Raw genomic sequence first — 24,219 nt, 5'->3', positions numbered from 1 at the left:
TTCACTCCAAAGAACAAAGAGTTGGGAGAAGCCTCTGGCGATAGACTGTTCTTCCAGCGCGCGGTGGAGCATGAAGCCTATGGGTTGAGAGGGAACCTGTCCGGGAAGTAAGGGCGGGGATCTGGGGTAAGGAAGGAGCAGGGGGCTCCCCGGCTTCCCCGAGTTGGGGGGTCCCGCCCTCGCCCTGTCCACTGCGGCTTCCCGTTAGGAGGCCGCCGTTGCTTTCGCCTTAGAAATTGCAGCGCGGCACCTTGCAGGCACCGAATCCCGGGAGGGGTGGGTGCGGAGCCCCTGGACCCCGAGCCCTCCGACCCGGTCGAGCCGGGCGGACACAGGCACCTGCTGGCCACGCTCGCGGCTGCGCCGACAGCCCGCTCCGCCCCGCCGGCCGCCGTGTGTTTACGTGGAGACGAAGATGGCGGCGGTGACCGCGGGGCCCGTGCAGCCCGGCACGAGTCGCCGGTGAGCGCCCGGCGCGTCCCGAGCGGCCGCGGAGCTCCGTCCTCCTCGTTCTAAACAGATCTCTCCTCTCCACCGCGTCCCAGCCTACCCTGCAGACGCCATGGAGGACGAGGAGAGGCAAAGGAAGCTGGCAGCTGGCAAGGCGAAGGTAGGAGCGCAGCGGCCGCGGGCCGCGTCGGGAGGCGGTGACCCGGGGCGGGGGTTGGGGGAGAGGCCGGGCCGCGGGGCTGGGGCCGGGGCTGGGGTGGGGGCCGGGACTGGGGCGGGGGCTGGTGTTGTGGCTGGGGGTGAAGAGCCGCCCCCCTCTTGCTGACGGCGGAGACCTGATGACTGCACTGCCCGGCTCCTTTCTCCCGGGTGCCACACAAGCCCCTCTCTTACCCCGGGTACGAACTGCTAAGGAATTGCTTTGCAGCCTCCACCCTTTCACTTTCTAAAGGGAGTTTGGGGAGTCGGTCAGGCTTTGTGCTTTCCCGAGCGAGTGTTTAGGGTTTTCTTTATTCCGGGAACACCCCTGCGCAGACCATCAGCCTGCCTTCTTGAGGTGTCACGCTGGCACTCTTGGGTGTGTGTGTGTGTGTGTGTGTGTGTGTGTGTGTGTGATTGGCCTGTGACAGCTGCCTCAGCAGTGTCTCGAGTGTGCCACAAGTGCCAGCTGTGAACTTGGCTGTAGGGGCGTTTTTTTAGAAGCGGTTCTTTGTATATTTGTGTTGGAGGTCTTTGTCATGGCACGCGCTTTTGTAGTGTGTAGAATGGAACTTCGGAGCACCTAAAGGTTCCATAAACTAAACAGCACTTATAGGATTGATGTTTTAAGTAATGTATTTGTCAACTTTGATTTTGTGTGGGCATGTGTGTATGGCATGGCATGTAAACAATGCTGACTTATATGTAGGAATCTTTCAGTGGGCTTACTAAATAATTTGACACCATTATGAATGGAATAGAATGATTTCTTTCTACAATTACCCGTTTGAGTTTACCTTTGGATCTCCTTGCTTCGTAAAATGAAGTTACCTGTAAGATATTATATTGTATCGATCCTAATTGTTAGAAGTATATCTGGGGATAATTAAGTTAGATTTTAAACAGTTTTTTCCATTGTACTTGCTGGTTTTAATGTCAACTTGACACAAGCTAGAGTCATCTGAGAGGAGGGACCCTTAATTGAGAATATGCCTTTTTAAGATCAGGAGGTAGACAAGCCTTGAGGGCATTTTCTTTCTGATTAACAGGGGAGGGCCCAGCCCATTGTGGGTGTTGCCAGTCTGGGCTGGTGGTCCTGGAATCTATAAGAAAGCGGGCTTAGCAAGTCAGTAAGCAGCACCCCTCCATGCATAAGCTCCCCTGTTCAAGTTCCTGCTCTGAGTTCTTGTCTTCCTTTAATGATTAACCATGATATGGAAGTGCAGTAAGCTAAATGAACCCCTTTCTTCTCCAGATTGCTTTGGTCATGATGTTTCATCAAAGCAATAGTAAAACCCTGACTAAGACGCCCACCTCCCTTTTTTCCTCTCTTACACCGTTAACAAAGGAAGCAGGTCAGTAATGAATGAAGAGCCATACCGGAGAGATACAGTGGTACCTGCTTAACATTAGTTTGTTAAAGGAGTGTGTGCAATAGCTAACCTTGTATTTCTAGAATGTTGGTAGCTGACTTTCCCATAAGCACCCTCTGTGTGAGGTCAAGATTTAAATGTGTGTGTGTAGCATTCTAAAAAATGGGAAAAGCCCAGGTTTGCTGCCTGTTGTGCACCCTGAGGAAAGTCTGGGCCCCAGTGCATTGAAGGATTGGAGGCGTAGTGTACATTCCTTCCCAAACATCGAGGCTCTGAGGAGAGAGCAATTTTCTTCTCCTTGTTCTCCCACCCTTTCTTTTTCAGCAGAGTCTTTGACTATAGTCCAGGTGAGCCTAGAGCTCATTGTGTAGTTCAGTCTGGCTGGCTTCAGACTCAGTGACAATCCTGTGTCAGCCTCCACGGTGCTAGAAGTATGTGTGTGAGCTGCTATGTCTAGGTAAGACAGATGTCTTATTGAAGACTTTATAACCGCCTTCCCTAAAAATGTTCTGTACTAAACACGTGTATGGCACTCCTGCCGAGCTTGGTCTGCCTCCACTAGACCTGTTTTATAACTAAATTGCTGCCAATAAATACTTGATTCCCCTTTAAACACAGAGTTTGAATTTGGTTTCTATATGTGTTTGTTTGTCTTTCAGAGTCCTATGTCAGTGGGCAGGGGAGATTCATCCACTGCGTGACCTGCTGGCTGTTCTGGCATGAGTGCCAGGGTTCATTTTCCCAGCACCTGCATAAAGCTGGTCGTGGTGGCATGCATCTGTGACCCAGTGCTTGGGAGACAGTGAGAGAGAGACCCCTGTGATTTCCTGTTTAGTCCTCTAGCCAGAATACCAAGTTTGAGTTTCATTCATTTGGAGACCATGTCTTAAAAACTACTATACAAGGTAGAAAGTAATAAGGGACAGCCGCTTTCTGGCTCCTACTAGCTCAGGTGTGTGTTCTCACACATACACACAGTTCTGCCTTTGGGGACAGTGTCTCCTAAAATTAATTTTATCTAAAATACTACTTTGTTCTGGAATTGAGCCTACTCTTCCCAGTGAGGGTACACCGTGTGGCTAATAAGCAGTTCTGGTCATGCACTGTACGGACATAGAGGTTGCCTAAGAAGACAGCACGGAGGGGACACCTTTCCTAGTTACCTGAAGAGCATTATGGGGCCATCATGTTTGTCAACCTGGAAGGAGCATGGGCAGTAAAGTACAGCTTGTGTCTTCAAAAGCATCACGTGGGTTTTTCATCTGTATAAAATGCTGCCTTTAACTAGCAATGGAAACCCTACCGTAAATAAGGGCAGTGGCTGGGGGTGGGGTGGGCGTAGCTCCGTGTGCACTGCAAAGCCCTGGGTTCAGGCTGCGCCATAAACTTTTAAAAACAAATTATTTGGCAAACCTATTTTATGGCAGGAATTGAAAACCCAGATGTGCTGGCTGCCTCTGCTGTCCGGTCAGGAAGGATAGAGGGTAGTAAGTTTAGTGAGGCTGCTCTGCACTGGGGCCCTGGTGGGTTCATCTTTCATGTTTTGGTAAAATGTTTTAAGTAGTGTTCGTTTCCTGGAACATCTTACGAAGAGGCTCTATTATTATGTTATTGCAGCTTATAATTATCTATCGGATAATAATTATTCAATAGAATACTTGCTTATTGAATGAACAGAATGGGAAATGAGCCCTCCCCGGGCTCTTCTCTGTAAGTACGGCTATTACTTGGTAATTCAGAATTCTTCGTCTGAAGTTGTTTGTTGCTGCCATAAGAAAAGAACATGTAAAATCATTTCCCAAAAACCTATTTAGAAGCTTGGTTCTCCATATTTCCTACTTACTGGGCTTAATTGCTGTCTTTGATAATTTGTTTTCAGAAACCACAATTCTTACATCTTTTTCTTGGTAACTGATTGGCAGGTGGTTTCATTGAAAATTTTCATTTATCTAGAACACATAGATGCTTGCTTTAAAAATAACTCTTCACGTATACATTGTAGTATATTTTTGTGAAATGTTTTATACCAATCTAAATGCAGTACAGGGGAGTAAATTATGGTGTATATATAGCACAAAATATTTCTACAAAGACTTTAAGCTGGGAAAATAACCATCAATAGTGCTAGGTTAAAGGCTAGTGGGCTGACCAGTTCAGTCAGCCATCCCCAGGTCCCAGATCCAGGGCTTTGAGCTGGATCGGTCTCATCTACAAGCTGCCGGAACTCGTGAAATGCGTGGTCCTGCAGATCCAAAGCTCAGGACTGCCAATGTCACAGGGCAACAGGGTGTACTAGGGGAGTCCAGGTGAGGATAACAGTCCAGTATGGATGGTGCCATAGAAGCCAGAGGCCTTGAACCAGACCAGTGACGTGCAGTGAACATTTCCAAGTCAAGATGTGTGGACAAAGGGGTACACTGTGGGGCACACTGGGGCACACGGCAGCTTACAGGAAGAGATGTTTTCTATGCTACGTTTGTTTATTTTTTCTTCCTTTTTCCCCCTTTGTTGGGGAGGTTGCAAGGGCAAAGGACAGATGCAAAGGGACACAATGATGAGAGGGATTTGGGTGTGTGATGTGAAAATCACAAAGCATCGATAATTTCCATAAAGGTTATGTGTACAAGCTGATTCGTGGAGGCTGAATGACTATGTTGGTGAGACACGCCTCTTGTCTCAGCGATGGTATTCCCTGAGAGCTTTAACCGGATGGGGAAGACCCATCCTGACCGAGAGCAGCAGCGTCCCAGACTGGGTTCTTACCTGGATAAAACGGGGGAGAGTGGAAGGCTAGGGGACTAATGATTTCCCCCTTTCTCTGCTTCCTGTTTGAAGCCATGGGCCGGCCGTCCTGGCTACCATGCCCTCCCACCACGGAGGATGGAGCCCTGTGAACTGTGAGACAGCGTAAACCCTTCCTCCCTTAAGTTGCGTTTCTCAGGTATTTGGTCTCAGTGACAAGAAAGGTAACTAACATGAAAGACGTCCGACAGAAAGCATCAAAGGCTAGCGTAGCTCCTGTGTTTACGGTCCCAAGCCGTTTTCCCATCTCCAAAATCTTTCTGTTGTGATTAGGAAAAAGAATTTCAAATACCATTTTTAAAAGTAATAAAACCTTCTCGGTACGGTACGGTAACACACGTGCTGTCTGACACGACTGTGCCACAGAAGAGCGTGGCAGACTAACCATGGCTCCGACCGTGGTATGCCCTGGGCCTCTACTACTTTACTCCAGCTTTGCTTCTATTGTGTAGCTGACATTCTGTGGTAGTAGGCATTTGTGGAGATCCTTTTTTGTTTGTTTGTTTTTATGTTTGTTTGTTTTTTTAAGGCTGGTCTTGAACTCCTGCTTTTCCTGGCTTCTGTCTCTGTCACTGCGGATGACTGCTCCAGGCGCTAAGGCTGGTCTTGAACTCCTGCTTTTCCTGGCTTCTGTCTCTGTCACTGCGGATGACTGCTCCAGGCGCTCCAGGCCCAGCGGGTCTCCCTTGCATTTTCGATTCTCATCCTTCCCTCTGCTCTCAGTTCTCATCCCCGTGGACGGCCGTCTGGCCTTACTCCTTTCCTTTCCTTTGCTCCTACTTTGCTGTTTTAGACTTGCAGTGACTGAAGAACCCAGAAACAGGTTCACAGACGAGATTCTGAATATTCCAAGAACAGAGCCAAGCAGAGTAGACTTCTCTGCCAGCTTAGTGTCCTCACCTCTTGGGTGTCTGAGTTTTCTGTAGGGTCCTAAGTATTAATGTTGTAAAAATCCTGTTCCCTGGAGAGAGAAGACATTAGCATTTTCAGACCCAGGCAAACCCTGTTTACTATGAAATGTCGGGAATGGCACCACATTTCAGCTCCATTATAAATGACTTACTTTTTCCAACTAAAATTACTTGGACATTTACTGTTCCATAAAGAGTATTATTGTGCAATTATATCTTTAAATTATATTAGGAATATTTTTAAATGCTTGGTATACACAGTGCGATTTTTAAGACGGAAGTTCCATGGCAGCGAGTCAGTGCTTTATATAACAGACATCGTTCAGTGAATTAGGTAAAGTTCTTGGCTTCTTCATTTAGTAACCAGCGGTTGTTTTCTATGTGTTCACCAAGCATTTACAGTTTGAGGACTAGCACCAGGTATATGCAAAAAGAAAAAGGTTTTCTTTTCTTTGAATTGCTGGCAACCGGGGTTTTCACCCTCTGTAGGTTGTTCCTTGCGTTTTCGCGTGTAGCGCTTTCCCGTCTTCCTGTTTCCTTTAAGCAGTCTCTAGGTGTGACAGCGTACCTAGTCTTGCGTTCTCAGCAGTGCAGGAGTTCGATGCCTTCACGTGCACAGCGTGCATGGGAGAAACTGCTCGAGGAACAGTGGGCAGGACAAGCTTCTCCAACGGCAGGGTCTCTGGAGTAAACGCCCAGGGGCAAAACACAGAGGTGAAAGGGCTCTAGGGAAAGAGGCGCTGGTTTGAGCTGTTGTTGTCCCATCCTGTCATGTCCTCCTTTGGCTCTGCTGCTTCTTTTCTACACAGTTACTCAGCAGTGGCAGTACTGTCACCAATTGAAGGGGTCGGGTGACAAACATTTCAGGTTATCCTGTGACAGCAGCGGAACGGAGATGTTTTAAAACAGTGTCCTGATCATATGTGTCTGGACGTGTTTCCCTGCACGTATGTTTGCACACCTTGTACATGCCTGGTGCCCTTGCACTTCAGAAGAGGGCGTTTGGTCCCCTGGAACTACAGTGATGGATGGTTGTGAGCCGCCATGTGGGTGCTGGGATCCAAACCATGGTTCTGTAAAAACAAGCGCTCCTCACTGCCGAGCACTCGTTCCAGCTCCGGGTGTCTTAACTGCATAAAGAAATATGGTTCTAGCAAGAGCAAAACTACACAGCACCCAGAAACTGTGCTTTAGTGAAATTGAAGTTAGCCTTGTGTGACATGGCAGTGAGAAAAAAAGTCACCCGTCAAACATTGACTAGGACAGCGTATTTATATTGCAGCAATATTCTTCTAAAGTTAAAATTTGGAATTCTTTTCAACTGATCAGTGTTCTTTTAAACACCTCCCCACCCCCACTCCCAGATGGGGTTTCTCTGTAGCCCTGACTGCAGGGCTCCGTCTGTAGACCAGGCTGGCCTTCAGCTTGGAGATCTGCCTGCCTCTGCCTCCCCAGTGTTGGGATTAAAGGCTTTTAACTCGAAAAACTACTGAAAATTTGAAAGTTTGTTAGTTTGATATAAAGGTTGGGTCTCTCTCTCTCTCTCTCTCTCTTTCTCTCTCTCTCTCTCTCTCTCTCTGTGTGTGTGTGTGTGTGCATGCGTGCGTGCTCCATGAGAGGGAGAGAATATATATAATTCTCTCATTTGTTTTAAACACAAGTGCAGCTATGGACTTTGACTTAGCAAGCATTTATTTAAGTTCTTGCAAACTGTGCCTTGTTGTCTACAAGAAGAATGGTGTTACAGCACATTGGTCACAAACCTATGCGTTGAAGGCATTAGTAAAATATTGATAGAAATACCGGATATGAGAAAGCTAGTGTTAGATTATTTTTTTTTAAATGACTTTATTTTACAAAACAAAGATAAATGTACAGATTTTAAACATTTTTTGCTTAAAATTATACATTTTTGTCAGTAATGTTTTTTCAGACATTGAAATAATTTTTACATAAAACCATGTGAATATATTTTTTTCGTCAGAACTTGATTTTTTTCAAGGGCTTGACAGTATGCATTGAAAACCTAATAGTTACAATAAGTGTAAAGTACATGCCAAACAAAACGCAACATGGAAATAGTCAAAGTCTTCTTGTTTTGTAAATATATGTATATATTTTTTTGTTTTCTTTATTTCTTGGACTTCATACAGTCTGTGAGTTGTTTCTGGGGGAGTGCAAGCCTCTGGGGTTAGCATCCCACTATCAGTGACTGCATATTATGTCTGTTCTTTTGTGACTAGATTATTTTTTAAATTCGGGCAAGACTCACCCAAGCACAGACCGCTCAGAAAGAAGCTTTTGCGTGGCGTAAGTTTACACCGTACCCGTCTGTGGCGGTTTGTGCTGCTCTCACAGAGGTGCACAGAACTGGAACAGCTCCTCATCTCTGCTGTGTCCGGGAGTGAGGCTCTGCGTTTGCAGATTGCGTGGATGGTTTCGCAGGCCTCTCAGGTCACTTCAGACAGTAGCTGTTCTGTTGTCCGTTCCTGTTTACAGTGTCTAAGAATTCAGCTTCTCCTTGCCGCACTAACATGGGTGCCATCTTTTTTAAGTTATTAGAGCAGCCCAAGGAGACACAGAGTGAGATTTAGTCTAGTGTTCTGGTTACTAATGATGAAGAACAACTTTTCATGTGCTTTTGTTTGACCACTAGTGGATTTTTAGAAAAATACTTAAAGTCTTTTGTCCACATTTAACAATGCTTTTACCACCTTATATACCATATAATTCTGTACACACACACACACACACACACACACACGGTGCGTATATATTTGTGTACCAGGAATGGACTGACAGAAACACATTTCTCGTGGAGTTACCTTCCTGGGCCTTAGCTGGCCACACATAAGGTTTCGGTGAGTGGGTTGGAGCATACTAACCTTGATCTGTCTGTGGGTCAGGGACTGTTCCAGCGTCAGCTGTTTCACAAGTGCATGCAGTATGGCTAAGTGGGCACCTGTTGGCTTTGGCTTACTTATTGTTGCCCATATCTACAGGGAACACATTTGGTCTGGAGTCACGGAAAGGTCTTTTAAAAATACATGAACACGATGGACCTATATGTATCCTTCACCAATGAAAGATATTTTTGTTATAATATTGTATCCTCTTAAAAAAAAAAACCATAGTAGTTGTCACTAAAATATCACTCAAAGCACGTGATGCCGGTCTAGGCATGATACACATAGACTGATAGGTTTATATATAAATTAATAGACTCAAAAGTGCTGAATATTCAGAATACTCAGAAATTAGCATTGTTGCAGGAGTGGTTCTGCCAGGTTACTTAAATCTGCAGTCAGTTGTGTACTCTGTAATAGGTTTTTTTATCGGTTTGGTTCATGAGCAATGAATTATTTGTTTCCAGTTCGTGGTAGTGATTCCTTCTGTGCATTGCTGTTCACTGAGACATTTCTGTTGTTCCAGTGTTTGTACGTCTAGGGCTGTCCTGTCCTCCTTTCAAGAAGAGGTTAGTTTTTAAAGCCTTACATTTATTTGAACTATCTGGAACTACATTAAAATCTACAAAACCCTAAACATTTTAATGTCTAAACGAAACTGAATAGGTTCATGATTTACACACACCTCAAAATGCAGCGGAGTAGAGCTAGGCCCACACTCAACACGAAGTGGAAGTCTTTGTTGCTTGCTAAGGCTTGTCTGTTGAGGGCTCTGTTCATTCCTCAGCAGCCACACTGTGTGCTCATTGCCTCATTAGCCATTTTCCTGGGAAGGTGCTGAGCTGCTGGGTAGGATGTGAAAGGCATGGTTTGCCACTCACAGACTTCAGCTGCCTTATCAGCTCCTTTGTCTTGCTGTTGTACAGCACCATGACAAATACCAGTAGCAGACACAGGGTTTATTTTGCCTCAAAGTCCCCGAGGCAGTCCATGGTAGTAGGGAATGCATAGCAGGGGCAGCTGGAACAAAAAGCTGAGATCCTCTTCCACTGCAAAGCAAAGAGATCGTAGGTAGGAAATGGTGCAATGCTACCAACTGTCAGAGCCCACCCCCAGCAACGTGCTCCCTCCAGAAGGTGCCACCTCTTAAAGGTTGCATAACCCTGGAAACCTGAAGACCTGGTGCTCAAATCTGTGAGCCTGTGGGGGTCATTTCTCATTTAAACCCCTACCCCCAGTTACTAGGGGCTCTATAAAGAACGGAGAGGGGAATATCTAATGCCACTTTGGCAATTTGAGAAGCTTTTCTTGGATAAAAATCAAACCTGACAGACCTGAGTTTGGTCACCGTGGCCCACGTAGTTGAAGAAGGGAGCTAATTCATGTACAGGGTCCTCTGACCTCCACATAGATGCCGTGGGACCTCCTCCCTCAAATAAACAGATGGGTGGATAGATGCAAATATTTTACTTAAAAACTACAGATCAGCAGCCCAAGTTGTTGACTTTAGGTAGGACTATAGAATCAGTTTGTGATAAACATACCAGAAGTTTCTTTTGAGACTTCTGAGGAGAATTTCTTAAGACATTTTTATGTGAAATCAGGGTAATTATAGGTAGTAAGGTTGGACTAAACCAGGCAACGTAAGATCAAATTGTGTTTTTTTTTTTCTTTTACTTTGTGCGTAGGAGACAACCTCTCCTTGCCTTTCATTGCATCTGTAAAACCAGGAGCTCTTACAGTACCTGTCTTGGAAATAGTGTCATACCACAGAATTAGCTAATAAAATTAAAACTCTTCAAACACTGTCAGGCGACAGGGGATATAGCAGAGGTTAAGATATGTGTGACTGGGCTGGAGCAATGGCTCTGCCGTTAAAGACAAGGCTGACAACCAAAAATTTAAGAATATGTGTGGCTCTTGTAGAGGACCTTGGTTTGGTTCCCAGCCTCCACATCCTTAAGTCCAGCTGTAGGTCATCCAGTCCTTCTGACATCACTGGGCAGCAGTCACACATGTGGTACATGCGGGTGGAACACTGACACATTAAGTTAATAAATTTAAAGGAAGAAGACACAGGCTATCGCATGTTTAAGAGTGCCAGCCACCGTTTTCATCTGTGTCACACTGGGACTCAGGTGATTACAGGGAAGAGCAGAAAATGAGGCCAGAGACATACGCTCGGTTAGTGAGGAACCGTGTGAGCCGCGCCGTTGAACACAGGGCAGCTTTGACTGTAAAAGTAGCGGGAACTGTTAGAAGGTGTGCTTCCTTTTTTACTGTCTCATAGCTGAAAAGTTCCTTTCTAAGTACTGTACCTATTTTCAGATAGATTTGTTGCTACCAGAGCAGTAATGCATTAATTGTTATATCAATAAAACATTATGACCTTTATTTAAACACACGCACTACTGATGAACAGATAAATGCAAAGCAGTCTAGTTTGGGCGGGGTTTCTGTGTCTTGAAACAAAAGCTAAGTGACGAAGAGGTGCAGGGCTGTTGGAGAGGTGGATCAGGACAGAGGTTAGTTGGGCTCCCTGGGACCCGACTGCTGACATTTTGTCACTCGTGTCAATTTCCTAGTATCCTCCTCTATTCCTTCCCGTTCAGATCAGATTACATGAGGATGCCGGACCTAAGGTGGGGCGGTGAATTCCTAGATCTGTCCTATCCAGTGGAGCCCCCCCCAAAGTGCATTTTAAAACTAAAAGAGGGGGCAAATATCTGGGCTGGTGGTACAATCCCTGTAGCCCTGTAGTCCTAGCAAAAGCAGGAAGATTAGGAGTCATGGCTACATGAGACCTTTTCTCAAAGAAGAAAGGCAGCGTAGTGGGAATTGGGGGACACAAAGAAAAACTGCTTAAACCTGTCTACTTACAGAGTAATCGTCTAGTCACAGCTTACTATGTTAGAAGCTCCTAGGAAACGTGTTTAAAAGTTTTGACGTCTAGGTCACATGGCTTACCAAAATAAAAATTCAGGGTAGGAACCAAGCTTGATTATTTTGAAAATCACTGAGCAGTAAGGGTTGGGTACCACTTGCAGAACCTGTTTTCCTGACTCTGCTCCACTAAGTGAGTGTGTATTCTGAGTTATTATACAGCAGATACTTTACTCGGTGTGTGTCTGAGGAAGTAGGGATTGTCTAATGCTAAACCTTAGCAACAACAGCGGCAGTGAAAGCCTGGCTCTGCTGGGTGAAGCGTTCTTGCCTCTACATTGTTGAGCAGGGTGCAGAGTGCACTTAGAGGTCGTCTGAGCAGAACAGCCAAGATTCCAGTGAGCAAAATGTCACGCGCTGATCTCAGATTCCTTCACTGGGATAGTTTACCACCTCTGTTAGCTACTCATCTGCTGCTGTGAGAAGTGCAGCTTATGGTGAATGGTACCAGTGTTAACGCAGTAACGGTGACATCATGGCAGTGGGCGGTCGTTCTGGTGGCTGGCGAACTAAGGTAGAGAGCTCACATCTTGAGCTGCAGACATGAACTAGAGTGATAAACTAAATAGTGAGTCTTTAAATTCTGAATCCTCTCCTCCAGGGACACACTGCCCCCAAAAGACCACACACCTCCTATATGTCCCCAAACAGCACTACTGACTGTTCAAACACACAAGCCTCTGGGGGAACATTCTCTTTCAAGCCTCCACAGCCTCTTAGTCCCCTAATTTGAAGAGAAGAATCTAATGGATTCATGTTTTCTCATCACAGTGAAGTAGGTGGAGAATCAGGGATGCTGTGGATGGTAGAGGCTGTGCTGCTTTCCTAGAAAGTTAGTTCTGCAAACTTTAATAGAATACATTCGGTGTGCCCATAAGATAAGGCGACTGAGAAGGGAACATTTCTATACTTAGCATCAGTTAGGGTTATGCTGGTTTAGTTAAGTGCAGCTGCAGGGTTCTCCCAGGTCAAGAGTTTGACCGTTCTTGGGTAGTTAGCTGCCTTTCTGATGTGCAGCGTCCTTAGGGTTATTGTGCCATGCAGCCAGTAGTTGTGGTGCCTGTGGGAGGTATTCCTGGTAGCCTCCCTGCTCTGGAAGCTTGCATGGTACTTTCTGCTGCCGTAAAAACTAGTTCTCAGAGAGGAGGCTACCTATAAATATATATCGAAAAAAACACACATTCACATTCTCATATTCTCTGTCTCTGCCTCACGTTCTTACTGTAGGGCCTGGCTGGCCTGGACCTCACGATCTGTAGAAAAAGTTGTCCTCAAACAGAATGGAGTTCTGCCTGTCTCTGCCTCCTGAGTGCTGGGGTTAAAGGTCACCAAGTCTGGCTGCTGACCTACTTTTGCTTACTAGGTTACACCTCCTAAGGGCTCCATACCCTCTCACAATAGCAGTCCCAGCTCTGTTGGAGGACTGTAGGGGCCCAGGCCGTACCACTGATATGCCCTTAGGCAGGTAATTAACTCATCCTTGTACACTGCCTTCCATATCCTTTTTTGGGTGTCGACTGATCTCTCTCCACATCCTCATTCAATCAAACACTGCTGTTTCAGGCTCTTTCAAAACATACATTAAAAAAAAAAAATCTAAAACCATGTTTTATTGTGTGAAATTATGTATTTGCGTGTTTATTTTATTTTCCCTATTGCACTACAGTTCATCAGAGAGAGTAGGTTTTTTTTTTTTTCAAGTGTGTTCTGTCCATCACGGTGTGTTCTTTGGCTTAGAGTAAGAGTGGCTACATGATACACAACACATGTGTATTAAAAATGAACTACGTATTAACTACCTAAGACTTGCCAAGTTCTGTCCTTCATATGTGAAATACTGAGCAGCCTTATCTCTTCAGGAAAGCTGTTGAGAAAATCAGGGTCAGAGAGATTACTATACCACTCCTTCTCTACAGGACTCTAATGTTTAAGAAACTATGCTCGGACTTTGATCTCATTGTACAGTTTGATGAAGTAACAGTCTGGCCTAGATTAAAAGGTTAGGAACATATTTTGACTAGTGTCTGTCAGAGCTTGGTAAAAACTAAGCATATTATAAGCAGTCTCTAAAAAAAATGACACTATATAAATTAGCATATTTTCATATGTCATAGATGTTCTGAAAACTCTTTTCTTCTAGTGATTATTTATGATATAATTCTTGAGTTTGGGAATACGTGATTGTTTAGTCTTTTCTTCTCCTGGGTAGAAGGCATTTGCTTGGGATCTGAACCAGCTTTGAAAGACAAATGTATATGGGCACAGTATCTTTCCAGAGAATCCTGCAACTCTTTCTGTGACTACATATGTTAACATTTTTTATAATTGGCTTCCAAATGGCAAACACAGATGGCTGGTATCTGAATTTCCAGCATGTTTTAGAATAAATGTTTTCTCAGTAAGTTAAAGTGTATCTCTTCAGTGTCAGGTGGTTACCCAATTGAGTAGGTTTTTTTTTTCCTGTCAACTTAACCATTTTTAGGTTTAAAATAAAAATAACTTAAATAGCCAATAGAAATTGAATACGTAAGATGATCTTGTTTCTTTTTATTTTTTAAAGTTTGATTAATTAATTAATTAAATGATTTATTTTTACTTGTTCACTTTAAATCCCACTCACTGCCCCTCTCCTAGTTAACCTTTCCTACAACCCCTCCTCCCATCTCCTACTCCCCTTCTCCCAGTAGGTGGGGCTCCCTGGGTATCCTCTCACACTGACACATCATGTCTCTGCCAGCCTAGGCTTATCCTTCCCCCACCGAGGCAGCCCAGCTAGAAGAAGATATCCCACACACGTAGTAGGGGCTTTTGGGATAGCCCCTACTCCAGTTGTTCATAACCCACATGAAAACCAAGCTGCACACCAGCTACATATATGTGGGAAGGCCTATGTGCAGTCTGTGTATGCAGACTCCGAGAGCCCCAAGGATCCAGTTTAATTGACTCTATTGGTCCTCCTGTGGAGTTCTTTTTCCTCTTCAGGCCAGCAATCCTTTCTCCCATTCTCCCTAAGAGTCCCCAAGCCCCACCTACTCTCTGGCTGTGGCTGTCTGCATCTGTCTGAGTCAGCTGCTGGGTGGAGCCTCTCAGAGGACAGCCATGGTAGACCCCTGTCTGCAAGCATAACAGAGTATCATTAATAGTGTCAGGGATGGGTCTCAAGTTGGGTCGGTCATTGGTTAGCTATTCCCTCAGTCTCTGCTTCACCCCCTGTACCTGCAATTCTTGTAGATAGGATACATTTGAGGTCAAAAGTTTTATAGTTTTATACCCTATTGCTCCCCTGGGGTTCCGGCTTTGCTACAGGAGGTGGTCTCTTTGGGTCCCATATCCTCAATGCTGGGAGTCACAGCTCAGGTCACCACCATTGGTTTTTGGGCACCTTCCTTATCCCAGGTCTCTGTCTCTTCTTGGAGATGTCCCCCACCTCCCCAGCCCTGTCAATTGCAGGTTGCCATTTATTCTCATAGGCATGTGGCCATCTCTCCTGCCTCTCCACACCTGACCCCGACTCCCCATTCTTCTCTCCTTCCCAGTTCCTCCCCCACCTGCCTCTCATACTGTTTTATTCCCCTTCTAAGTGAGATTTAAGCATCCTTGCTTGTGCCTTCCTTCTTGTTTAGTTTCTTTGGGTATGTTGAGGGTACCATGGTACCTGTATTTTATGGCTAATATCTACTTATAAGTGAGTATATACCATGCATGTCCTTTTGGGATTGGGTTACCTCACTTGGGATGATAGTTCCCTCCATTTGCCTGCAAAATTTATGATGTCTTTGTTTTTAATAGCTGAATAGTATTCCATGTTGTAGATGTGCCACATTTTTTTTTGTATCCATTCTTCAGTTGAGGGACATCTAAGTTGTTTCCAGTTTCTATCTATTATGAATAAAGCTGCTATGACACAGTTGAGCCAGTGTCTTTGTGGGATGTTGGAGTATATGCTCAGGAGTGGAATAGCTGGGTCTTGAGGTAGAACTATTCCCAGTTTTCTGAGAAACCACCAAAATGATTTCCAAAGTGGTTGTACAAGTTTGTACCCCACCAGCAGTGGAGGAGTGTTCCCTTTGCTGTACATTTTTGCCTTCATGTGCTATTTCTTGAGGTTTTGATCTTAGCCATTCTGATAGGTGTAGGATGGCACCTCACAGTTGGTTTGACTTGCATTACTCTGATGAGAAAAGACTCAAACATTTCTTTAATAGCTTTTTAGACATTTGAGATTCCTCTGTTAAGAATTTTCTGCTTAGCTCTGGACCTCATTTTTAAATTGGGTTATTTGGGTTGTTGGGGTCTAACTTCCTGAGTTCTTTATAAATTTTGACTCTTAGCCCCCTGTCAGATGTATGGTGGTGAAGATCCTTTCCCAATCCATTGGCTGTTGCTTTATTGTGTTGACAGTGTCCTTTATCTTACAGAAATTTTGCAGTTTCACGAGGTTCCATTTATCGATTGTTGATCTTAGAGCCTGAGCCATTGGTTTTCTGTTCAGGGAATTGTCTCCTGTACCAATGCATTCAGTGGTATTTCACACTTTCTCTCCTATGAGATTTAGTGTATTGGCTTTATGTTGAGGTTCTTGAAGCATTTGGACTTGAGTTTTGTGTTGAGTGATAAAGATTTATTTGTATTCTTCTACATGTAGACATCCAGTTAGACCAGTTAGACCAGCACTATTTGTAGAAGATGCTTACTTTTTCTGTTTTATGGTTTTGGCTTCTTTATCGAAAATCAAGTGCCCATAGATGTGTGGGTTTATTTTTGGAACTTTAATTTTATTCCATTGATCAACCTGTTTAGTACAACTTGAAGTCAAGGATGGTGATTCCTCCTGAAGGAGGAATTTGTTCTGATTTTTTTTTTTTTTTTTTTTTTTTTTTTTTTTTTTTTTTGGTTTTCTATAGGAAATTGAGAATTTCACTTTCAAGATGTACAATTAAAAAAAAAGTACAATTCTTGCCAGAAAGCTGTTGCATAAATAATTTTTCTCAGAATTTGAAGTTTTTTTTTTTTAAAGAGACGTGGAAGATTGTAATCAAAGGGTAGATTTATGTTTTATAATGAGAATATCTAATTGCAATTCTGAAGCCTTGGGACACGTAGAGTTGTGGAGCTGCATGTGCTTTGTGTCATGTAATTTAAGCCATCAAGAGTTAAAATTATTGCTTCTCCGTGTCTTCCCTAAGTGCCGTCTTCCCTTTGTACCCAGCACATACTTAGTGCGCAGTGTTCTAGGTGGTGAACATAAAGTCTGAAGTCCTTGTTCTCAGGAGCCTTCCACATAGGTAACCACAAGACATTTTGACCACATAGAATCAAGTGAAACAGACTGAAAGCCATGTCTCTGTAATTTTATGTTTTTTTCGAAGCCGCCCATCCCAGTGCAGTTGTAGAATCGTCCTCCTTGTGCATGGATGTGGCTTGGCCATTGGATTTAGTAGTGCATGCCGCTGCCGCTGCTTTTCAGCCGACCTTTCCATAATCTGGCGGTTAGTGGTTCAGTTCTCTGTGTACTTGCACATCCGAGTGAACACTAGATAGACATGGTTTATATGCAGTAAGAAACTGAAGTTTGAAGCACACTGGTGTCCCAGCAGCTTTCCGAGGGCAGCTTTTCAGAATGCCGTTCTCCCTGCAGGACCTTCTCTTTCTAAGTGAGGAGCCTGGACTTTTGATTCTATATATGGATGGTATTTTAATAATAATCCAGTCAGTTTATTTTTAAGAACAACTCTATCCTACAAAGTACTTTAAGTGCATTTCAGCAGCTTAGCAGTGTGCAAGAGGCAGCTGACCCCACACCTGTTCTTCAGCAGACGTGAGTCAGAATAACTGGAGAGTTGCTAAATGACTTGGGAAGACCCTGACTGTGGTGGATTTATATTGTCCAGCGTTAGCAGCTGCTCTGTGTGATTGCTGAACTAATATCTTCAAAAAATAGGGTATCTATATGTATATTATTTTACAGTTGATAAGGTTTTAAAATACAATACTTATTCATAGTCTGTCACAAATTTTGATAGATATTGATATTATCATCATGAGTAATAATGCCTTAGCATATCATATAGTAACATATCTTTTTAATTACTGTGGTTAATAGTTACAGTAATATTATTAGTATAATTCTTTTTTCGAAAGCTATAGGCCTTATTTTTTGGTTTTCCTTAGAATGATTAAAGAGCTCAAATTTAAGAAGTTTTGGTTAGTATCTCTTTCATATGAAAGAAATTTTATTTTATTTTTATTTTTTGAAATTTAGGCTGGGAGTTGGCTCAAGCTGTAAAGTACTTGCTTATGTAAGCAATGTTTGGGTCCCCAACATCTATGTCAAAAGCCAGCCATGGTGGTGAGAATCTGTAATTTCAGCACAGTAGGGTATGGTGGGGAGACTTAGGAAGAGACAGAGGGATGCTGGGAACTCGCTGGCCAGTCTATTGCAGTCAGTAACCATGAGCCACTGCGGCAGTGCAGAACAGTAGGGGGTGGCACCTGACTCAGCCTCTGACCCTAGTGCACCTGTTCAAGCAAGCACTAGCATGTACACACACACACACACACACACTACTCACAAGTACACTTAAAATAAATTTAGGAAAAACCACTTGTAGTTTAAGTTGTGAACACATCAATATTGATATGCATTTTTTGTTTTTCAAAATTTACCTATGGCTGTGAGTATAATGTTACTAATTTTCAAACTAGTTATGATTGTTCATGGCTGAAGCCCGAGGCCTGCTTTGTCTCTGATATGAAGAGGCGTTCTTTTTATAACAACTATAGGTGATACTGTTTTATACCCACTACTGTGTGATAAGTATCACCATTAGCAATAATGGTTTGTAGGAATGTTTTTAATGAGCATTCACCATAGTCCATCCAGCATTGTGTATGTATGGAATAATAATTCTGGCTAGATGATGATATCTTATGTATATGTCCTGGCCTGGTGCTGAACACATTGTATAATAATAAAGAAAATCTTTTCTTCTCTTCCCTGATAGCTGACAGTGTTTGCTGCTCTCGAATGACATGTTTTGATATGTGTCTATTTCTCTTATAACTTTCATCAATGTCTTAACATTTTAATGATAGATACATCCTTGTTTTTATTTTTCATTGACTACTTCAAAAAAGAAAAAGGAAAAGAAAGAAATCACAGTGGTACTGGCCTTTAGTTAATAGCAAGAGGTGTCCAGGATGAAACATGTCGTTTGAAAATAAATTTAAGTAAGATTGGTGCAGTGAAGTGGATAGTAAGTACGTTGTATGAGTGCGTGTCTCTAATCATGGGGAGCTTGAAAGCTTCACCCTAGGATTTACATGGTTTCCAGTCTTCCATTATAGACAAGGCTTGAAACCTCAGTTAGGGCTAATTTTGTTTGGTACAGGCTAATTCTCTTTAGAAAACCCATGAAGGGTGCATTTGAACTCCGTGTGTGGTGTGTTGTGCTTTCAGACAGTTTGAAATCCACAGATAATACTCAGAGTGGAGCGACAGAGTGCCTCACCCACCAGCTTCCAGCTCTGAGCTGCTTGCAGACGTTTTCCTCTCACATGGGTGTCTTTGCAGTGTGGCAGTGGTCACTCGTGTGAGGATGATGCCTGCCCTTAGTTTGTCATTTGTTCTTACTGATGGTTTGGGTTTTAATAAAGTGACAGCTTTAATAATGACAGAACATCCTTAGATGAGCATTAACACCGCTTTGTTTCTTCCGTAGCTTGCTCGGTTTCGACAAAGAAAAGCCCAATGTGATGGGGACGTTCCGAAGAAACAGAAGAAGAAAAGAACTTCAAGCTCTAAACCAGATTCAGGCTTACAGACTGATCAACAGAGTGATGAGGTCTGTTCCGGAAGCTCTCGGAGGGTGGAGTCAGCCGGGAGTTCTGATCCTGCCCCTGCAGAAACCACAAAGCAGGGCCGGGTCTTCTCGGCTGAAGTAAGTGCTTCCGTTTTCAGCATGTTTTAGAGTGGAACATCGCAGTGGCACTGGTCATGAGCACTCTGTGCAGTTTAAGGATGACTTTGTTCCTTCTCACAAACCTCAGCCGTATGGTAATAGCTAGACCTAAAATATTTAATAATCTCTGAGTGAGCCCGTGAGCTTCATTCAGCAAACCTTTACGGAACACTCGCAGTGCCAAGATGAGGAACGCAGAGATAAAGAACAACAGTTACTTCTGTTTGAGTTTATTTAACTTACGGTTCCAGCTTCTGTCTCCTCTTCTATTACAAGTTCTGTCTGGTCTGTCATTGCAGGTCTGCCTATCCCAAATCAGACCAGCCTGGTTTGCAAAGTAATTTCAGGACAGGCCAAGCTATGTAGTGAGACCCCATCTTGAAAGAAAAAAAAAATCAAAAACCAAACGAAGAAAAACAAAGAATAAATAAGTAAAAAGTCACTTCCTTGCCAAACCTGAGTTCTCTCCCCAGGACCCATGTGTTTAATGTTGTCACGTGACCTCCTTGCTGTACAGCACACACACATTAAGTTAATAAATGCAGTATAGTTTTCAAAAAGAAATGTTGAGACCGGCAGCACTGTACTGTTTGGAGGGGAGCATTCTGTTTCCCCCAAGTATTTTGCTTCCGTGTGTAGTGTTGTACATTTTGGGCTTTTTGTAGATGTACTTTATTAGATGACAGAGGTTCCTTCTCTCTCTGGAATCATTGAGTGGTTTTATGTGCTTAATTATTTATTTTGCAATTCTGGGGTTCAAATCTTGGGCCTTGTGAATGCTCAACCAACACTTTACCATGAAAGTATGTCCCTAGTCCTCAGCTAACATTTTTGTCCTGAGTCCTCTATGTGTTCACACATGCACACACATGCACACATAGTCACACATGCATATACAATCACGTATGCATACACAGTCACACATGAACACATTGTCACACATTCAAGTCACACATGCACATACAATCACATATGCATACACAGTCACACATCAATCAGTCAATCAAGCAAGTAAGTAAGTGATCAGAGCCTCTTAAATTAGGAACCATTATTACAGAATTTTAGAGTAGAGACAAGATTATTTCTTTTTCTGTAAGCAGTTACTTAGGAAGGCCATTGCGAAATGTAATCTTGAATGTTAAGCAATATTTTCATAGGAATAGATGAGGAATAAAAAGTGATAGTTAATATTTATAAACTCATTGAGTTTTAGGTTAGGGATGTGCACACAAGAGTGTGTGCGTGCGTGTGTGTGCAAGTACACTAGTGGGTGGGTGTAACAGTAAAAGCACTTTTGGAATGAGAAAAATTAGGATTTATTTCTGTACTGTACTTCCCACTTGAGAGAAGCTTTGAATGCCACTGACCTCATGCACAAATTCGGGAATAAAGGTGTTTACTTTGATGATTTTGTAAGTATGGATATTTTGGCCCTAGGGGGTCTGAGCCTGGTTCCCGTATGCGCAGTGCCCATGGAGGCTAGAAGAGCGTCAGATCCTTAGAATGGGGTTACAGTTGGTCATAGTCCCCGAGAGTGCTGAACCCTCGGCAAGATCTGTTTCTCTAGCCTCTAGCAAATGTTTTTGAATGAATACTTTTAAGCTGTAAAATCAGTATACTAACAAGGATGTTATTTGTCTTGAAGAAATTACTTTTAGCATCATGATCTTATACTTTTGAAGAAATGAGACATCTGATAGTAACATTTAGGACTGTTCTTATTTAGGAGTTATAAAGTTTAGAGAAATCAAATCTTGGTGCTTTTGGCTTACAAAGAGTAGGTACTATGTATAAAAACATGTCCTCTTGATGTTTTTTATAGAGAAAAATTACTGTTGAGGCACTAATTCATAAGTGAAAATTTAAAGCTCTGAATGATTCGTATTAGGTTTTGGTAGCATTTTAAATAGTAGTTTTCATTATGTTACCAAACATTATGATGCCAATGTTTCAATATGTTACTTAGTGGAAGTAAAATATAGGAAAAATTCTATTTTTCTGTAAAATCTAGTAAAAATTGCATTTTTTTATTTTAGCCTGAAAGTGAAATTTCTACCACAACAGATGAATGTAGCTCTGAGGTAAGATTAACATGTTATAATCTCACATGTTATGAGCAAAAGTAGTTATTTTATTATATCTCTAAGATATTTGCTGATGCTTTGTTCTTGTACATTTTATGTGCTTCTGTTGCAATTCTATAAATACAATAAAATAACAGTGGTCAGCATGAATGGTTAGCAAACCACAGGTGTGTTCAACCCACAATGGAAACTGACATCTTCACTACTCCATAGCTTCATCGTTACATACATAAAGACTCTGGTTGGTTTCTGGGAAAGGGTTTGATACTGGGTTTCTGGATCTAAGACCACTGTGAAGTAGTCTTACTTAGCACAGCAAACTTTTCTAATATTCTGTTTCAAGTAAAGTTTTTCACAATTGTGTAGATTTATGTTAACCATATGGACATGTTTATTGGCACTAGTTCTGTGGCAGTAAACTGTTAGGTGGCTATGACCTCTCTGTGATGTGTCCTTCTTATGTGCGGTGGTAAGTGTGCATCCTTTTGCCCTAGTCTTTTAAATACTATCACCGTTTCTTTGGTCCAGAGTTAGAGAACATGACTACCAGTTTCTCATGTAAATGTATCAGCAAATCAATATCTTTCATAAGTTTCAATGTGTTGAGGTTGCTAATAGTAAAGAGCTTTATGCTTAAGCTAACATAGCACAGTTTTATAATAATGACATGAGGAACACTTAACACGTTTAATGTACTTTAGAGCTAACGGTCTTACTTGTAGTCTGACCAGGAAAATAACCAGTAATGAATAAATAAATGTGTATTTGAATCACACTATGTAAAATTTCCTCTGTGGTAATTATGGATTTAAAGTCACAAACTCAAAAAACTACCATCCAAAAGTACTGTACCGGAAAAGTTATGTTTTAGAATGGGAGAAGGTGAAGCTTTTAAAGATAAGTAGAGAAGCCAGTCGTGTCAGCCAAGCTAGTGATGTGCAGACGGCGGAGGACAGCACGGAAGCACAGGTGACAGGCTTGGGAGAACCAGAACGAGGGAAATAGGTAGAGGCCACTTAGGCCTCACTCTGCAAATAAGCAAACCCCAAGTGTGTGAGGGGAAAGCCAAGACCAAAACAAAGGAAAACGTGAAACAACCAGAAAACAGTCAGCAGAGTTACAAGAAGCCGCAAGGTGTTCTCAAGACTAGCACCAAGTGTAGTGCCAGTTTGCCAATTAAAAGACACAGTGGGGTGGCTGAAAAACAAGATACAATTTCTTGTTGTCTGTGAGAATATATCTCCTGGCAGAGACACATTGGACTGAAAACCATGCATGAGAAGCTTAAAAACCAACACAGGTGTATGCGTCACTTACAAAGTGCACGTTACACCAGAGTTGTCAGGAAGGATATAGAGGTTGCTGCACATTAGAAGAGCAAGTTCCATCCGGTTCTCCATCCCTTCCGGTGTGCCTGAGAGACTGAGTGACCATACGAGGAGATGGGGCCTTTACGTTTGCGCATCATCAGTGTCTCATCTCAACAGGACACTTTCCTTCTCTAGCTGCTCTCTCCAGTGCCTCTGATGCCTTGGTCAGGATTTGCTCTCAGCCACTAGCAGGCTTTTCCTACTTGACTTTGGTGGAGACAGGCAGCGTCATGGCTAAGACTGACGTCCTGAACAATTTGGGAACCACCGCTAAGTGTGGTGCTAAAGCCTTCATGGAAACTCTCTGGTCTGGTGAAAACATCTCCATGAACACATGGGTTCTGGCTTTTTAGCATGCTTGTCTGGTGGCAGACAAAGCAATTGCAATGGCAAACATGATGGTCAACAGTGGATTTGGGAACCTTCTCCTGGGGGCTGCTTCACTGTGCTTGTCAAATGAGTAGCCACCTGTGATCTTAGAGAATAGACAGATGGACACTCCTTTGTCAGGGCTGGGGAGATGCTCAGTCTGTAAAAGTTGCTGCACAAGTGTTGAGTTCCTGAGTTTGGTTCCAGGTATGGTTGTTAGTTTGTGTAATCACAGCATCGGGGAGACCAAGACAGCAGAATCCTTGGGCTTTGGGACCAGCCAGCCGAGCTGAATCAGTGAACTTAAGGTTTAGTGAGACTCCTTGTCTCAGAAAGTAAGTTGAAGAGTGCTTGAGAAAGTCACCTAACGTTGAACTCTGACCACACATCCCTTAACTCAAAAGCTGTACCAGTCCATAGCCTACCCAGTTACCCTGCGTATGGAGGAGCAGTGTGAGGGGAGTCAGGACTGACTGGGAGAGGAAGAAGGGGCATTGTGAGCACTCAGGTGTTATATGTCTTTTAGGGGCTTGAATTAAATTTAAGTTTTTCACTATAAATGTGGTTTTGCCAGTAAGGCATTTTTTTTTTTTTTTTTTTTTAAGTCATAAAAAGACTGGAGCAGGGGAATGACTCAGTGAAGTGTTTGCCACACAAGCATGAGCTTGGATCCCTGCCACCCACCTAAAACCTTTGGAAAAGTGTATCCGCAGTCCCTGCACTGGGGAGGCAGGGACAGGCGGATCCGGCTAGCTGGCCAGTAAGTGTAGCTTAATTTGTGGTCATCATATACCGTGAGAAACTCTGTCTCAAACAACAGTACACAGTACATCTACCCATTCCATGCACATC

At 43.2% G+C, this 24,219-nt stretch overlaps 1 protein-coding gene across 7 annotated transcripts in view; it reads left to right on the top strand.

Moving 5' to 3' along the window:
• Positions 1-435: 435 nt before the first annotated feature.
• Positions 436-24,219, top strand: part of AKAP9 (A-kinase anchoring protein 9) — a 137,072-nt gene continuing 113,288 nt past the window's right edge. For all 7 annotated transcript variants that reach the window (XM_080936102.1, XM_080936101.1, XM_080936100.1 and 4 more), the window contains exons 1-3: positions 436-610; positions 19,305-19,523; positions 21,581-21,625. In XM_080936102.1, the coding sequence (XP_080792228.1) occupies positions 563-610; positions 19,305-19,523; positions 21,581-21,625 (312 nt within the window). In that variant the 5' untranslated portion in view covers positions 436-562. The remainder of the gene's footprint in view (positions 611-19,304; positions 19,524-21,580; positions 21,626-24,219) is intronic.

The sequence above is a fragment of the Micromys minutus genome (assembly GCF_963924665.1).
Source record: "Micromys minutus genome assembly, chromosome: 23".
NCBI classification, from domain to species: domain Eukaryota; kingdom Metazoa; phylum Chordata; class Mammalia; order Rodentia; family Muridae; genus Micromys; species Micromys minutus.
The sequence above is the reverse complement of the archived record's forward strand: the minus strand, read 5'-3'. Positions and strand labels throughout refer to the sequence as shown.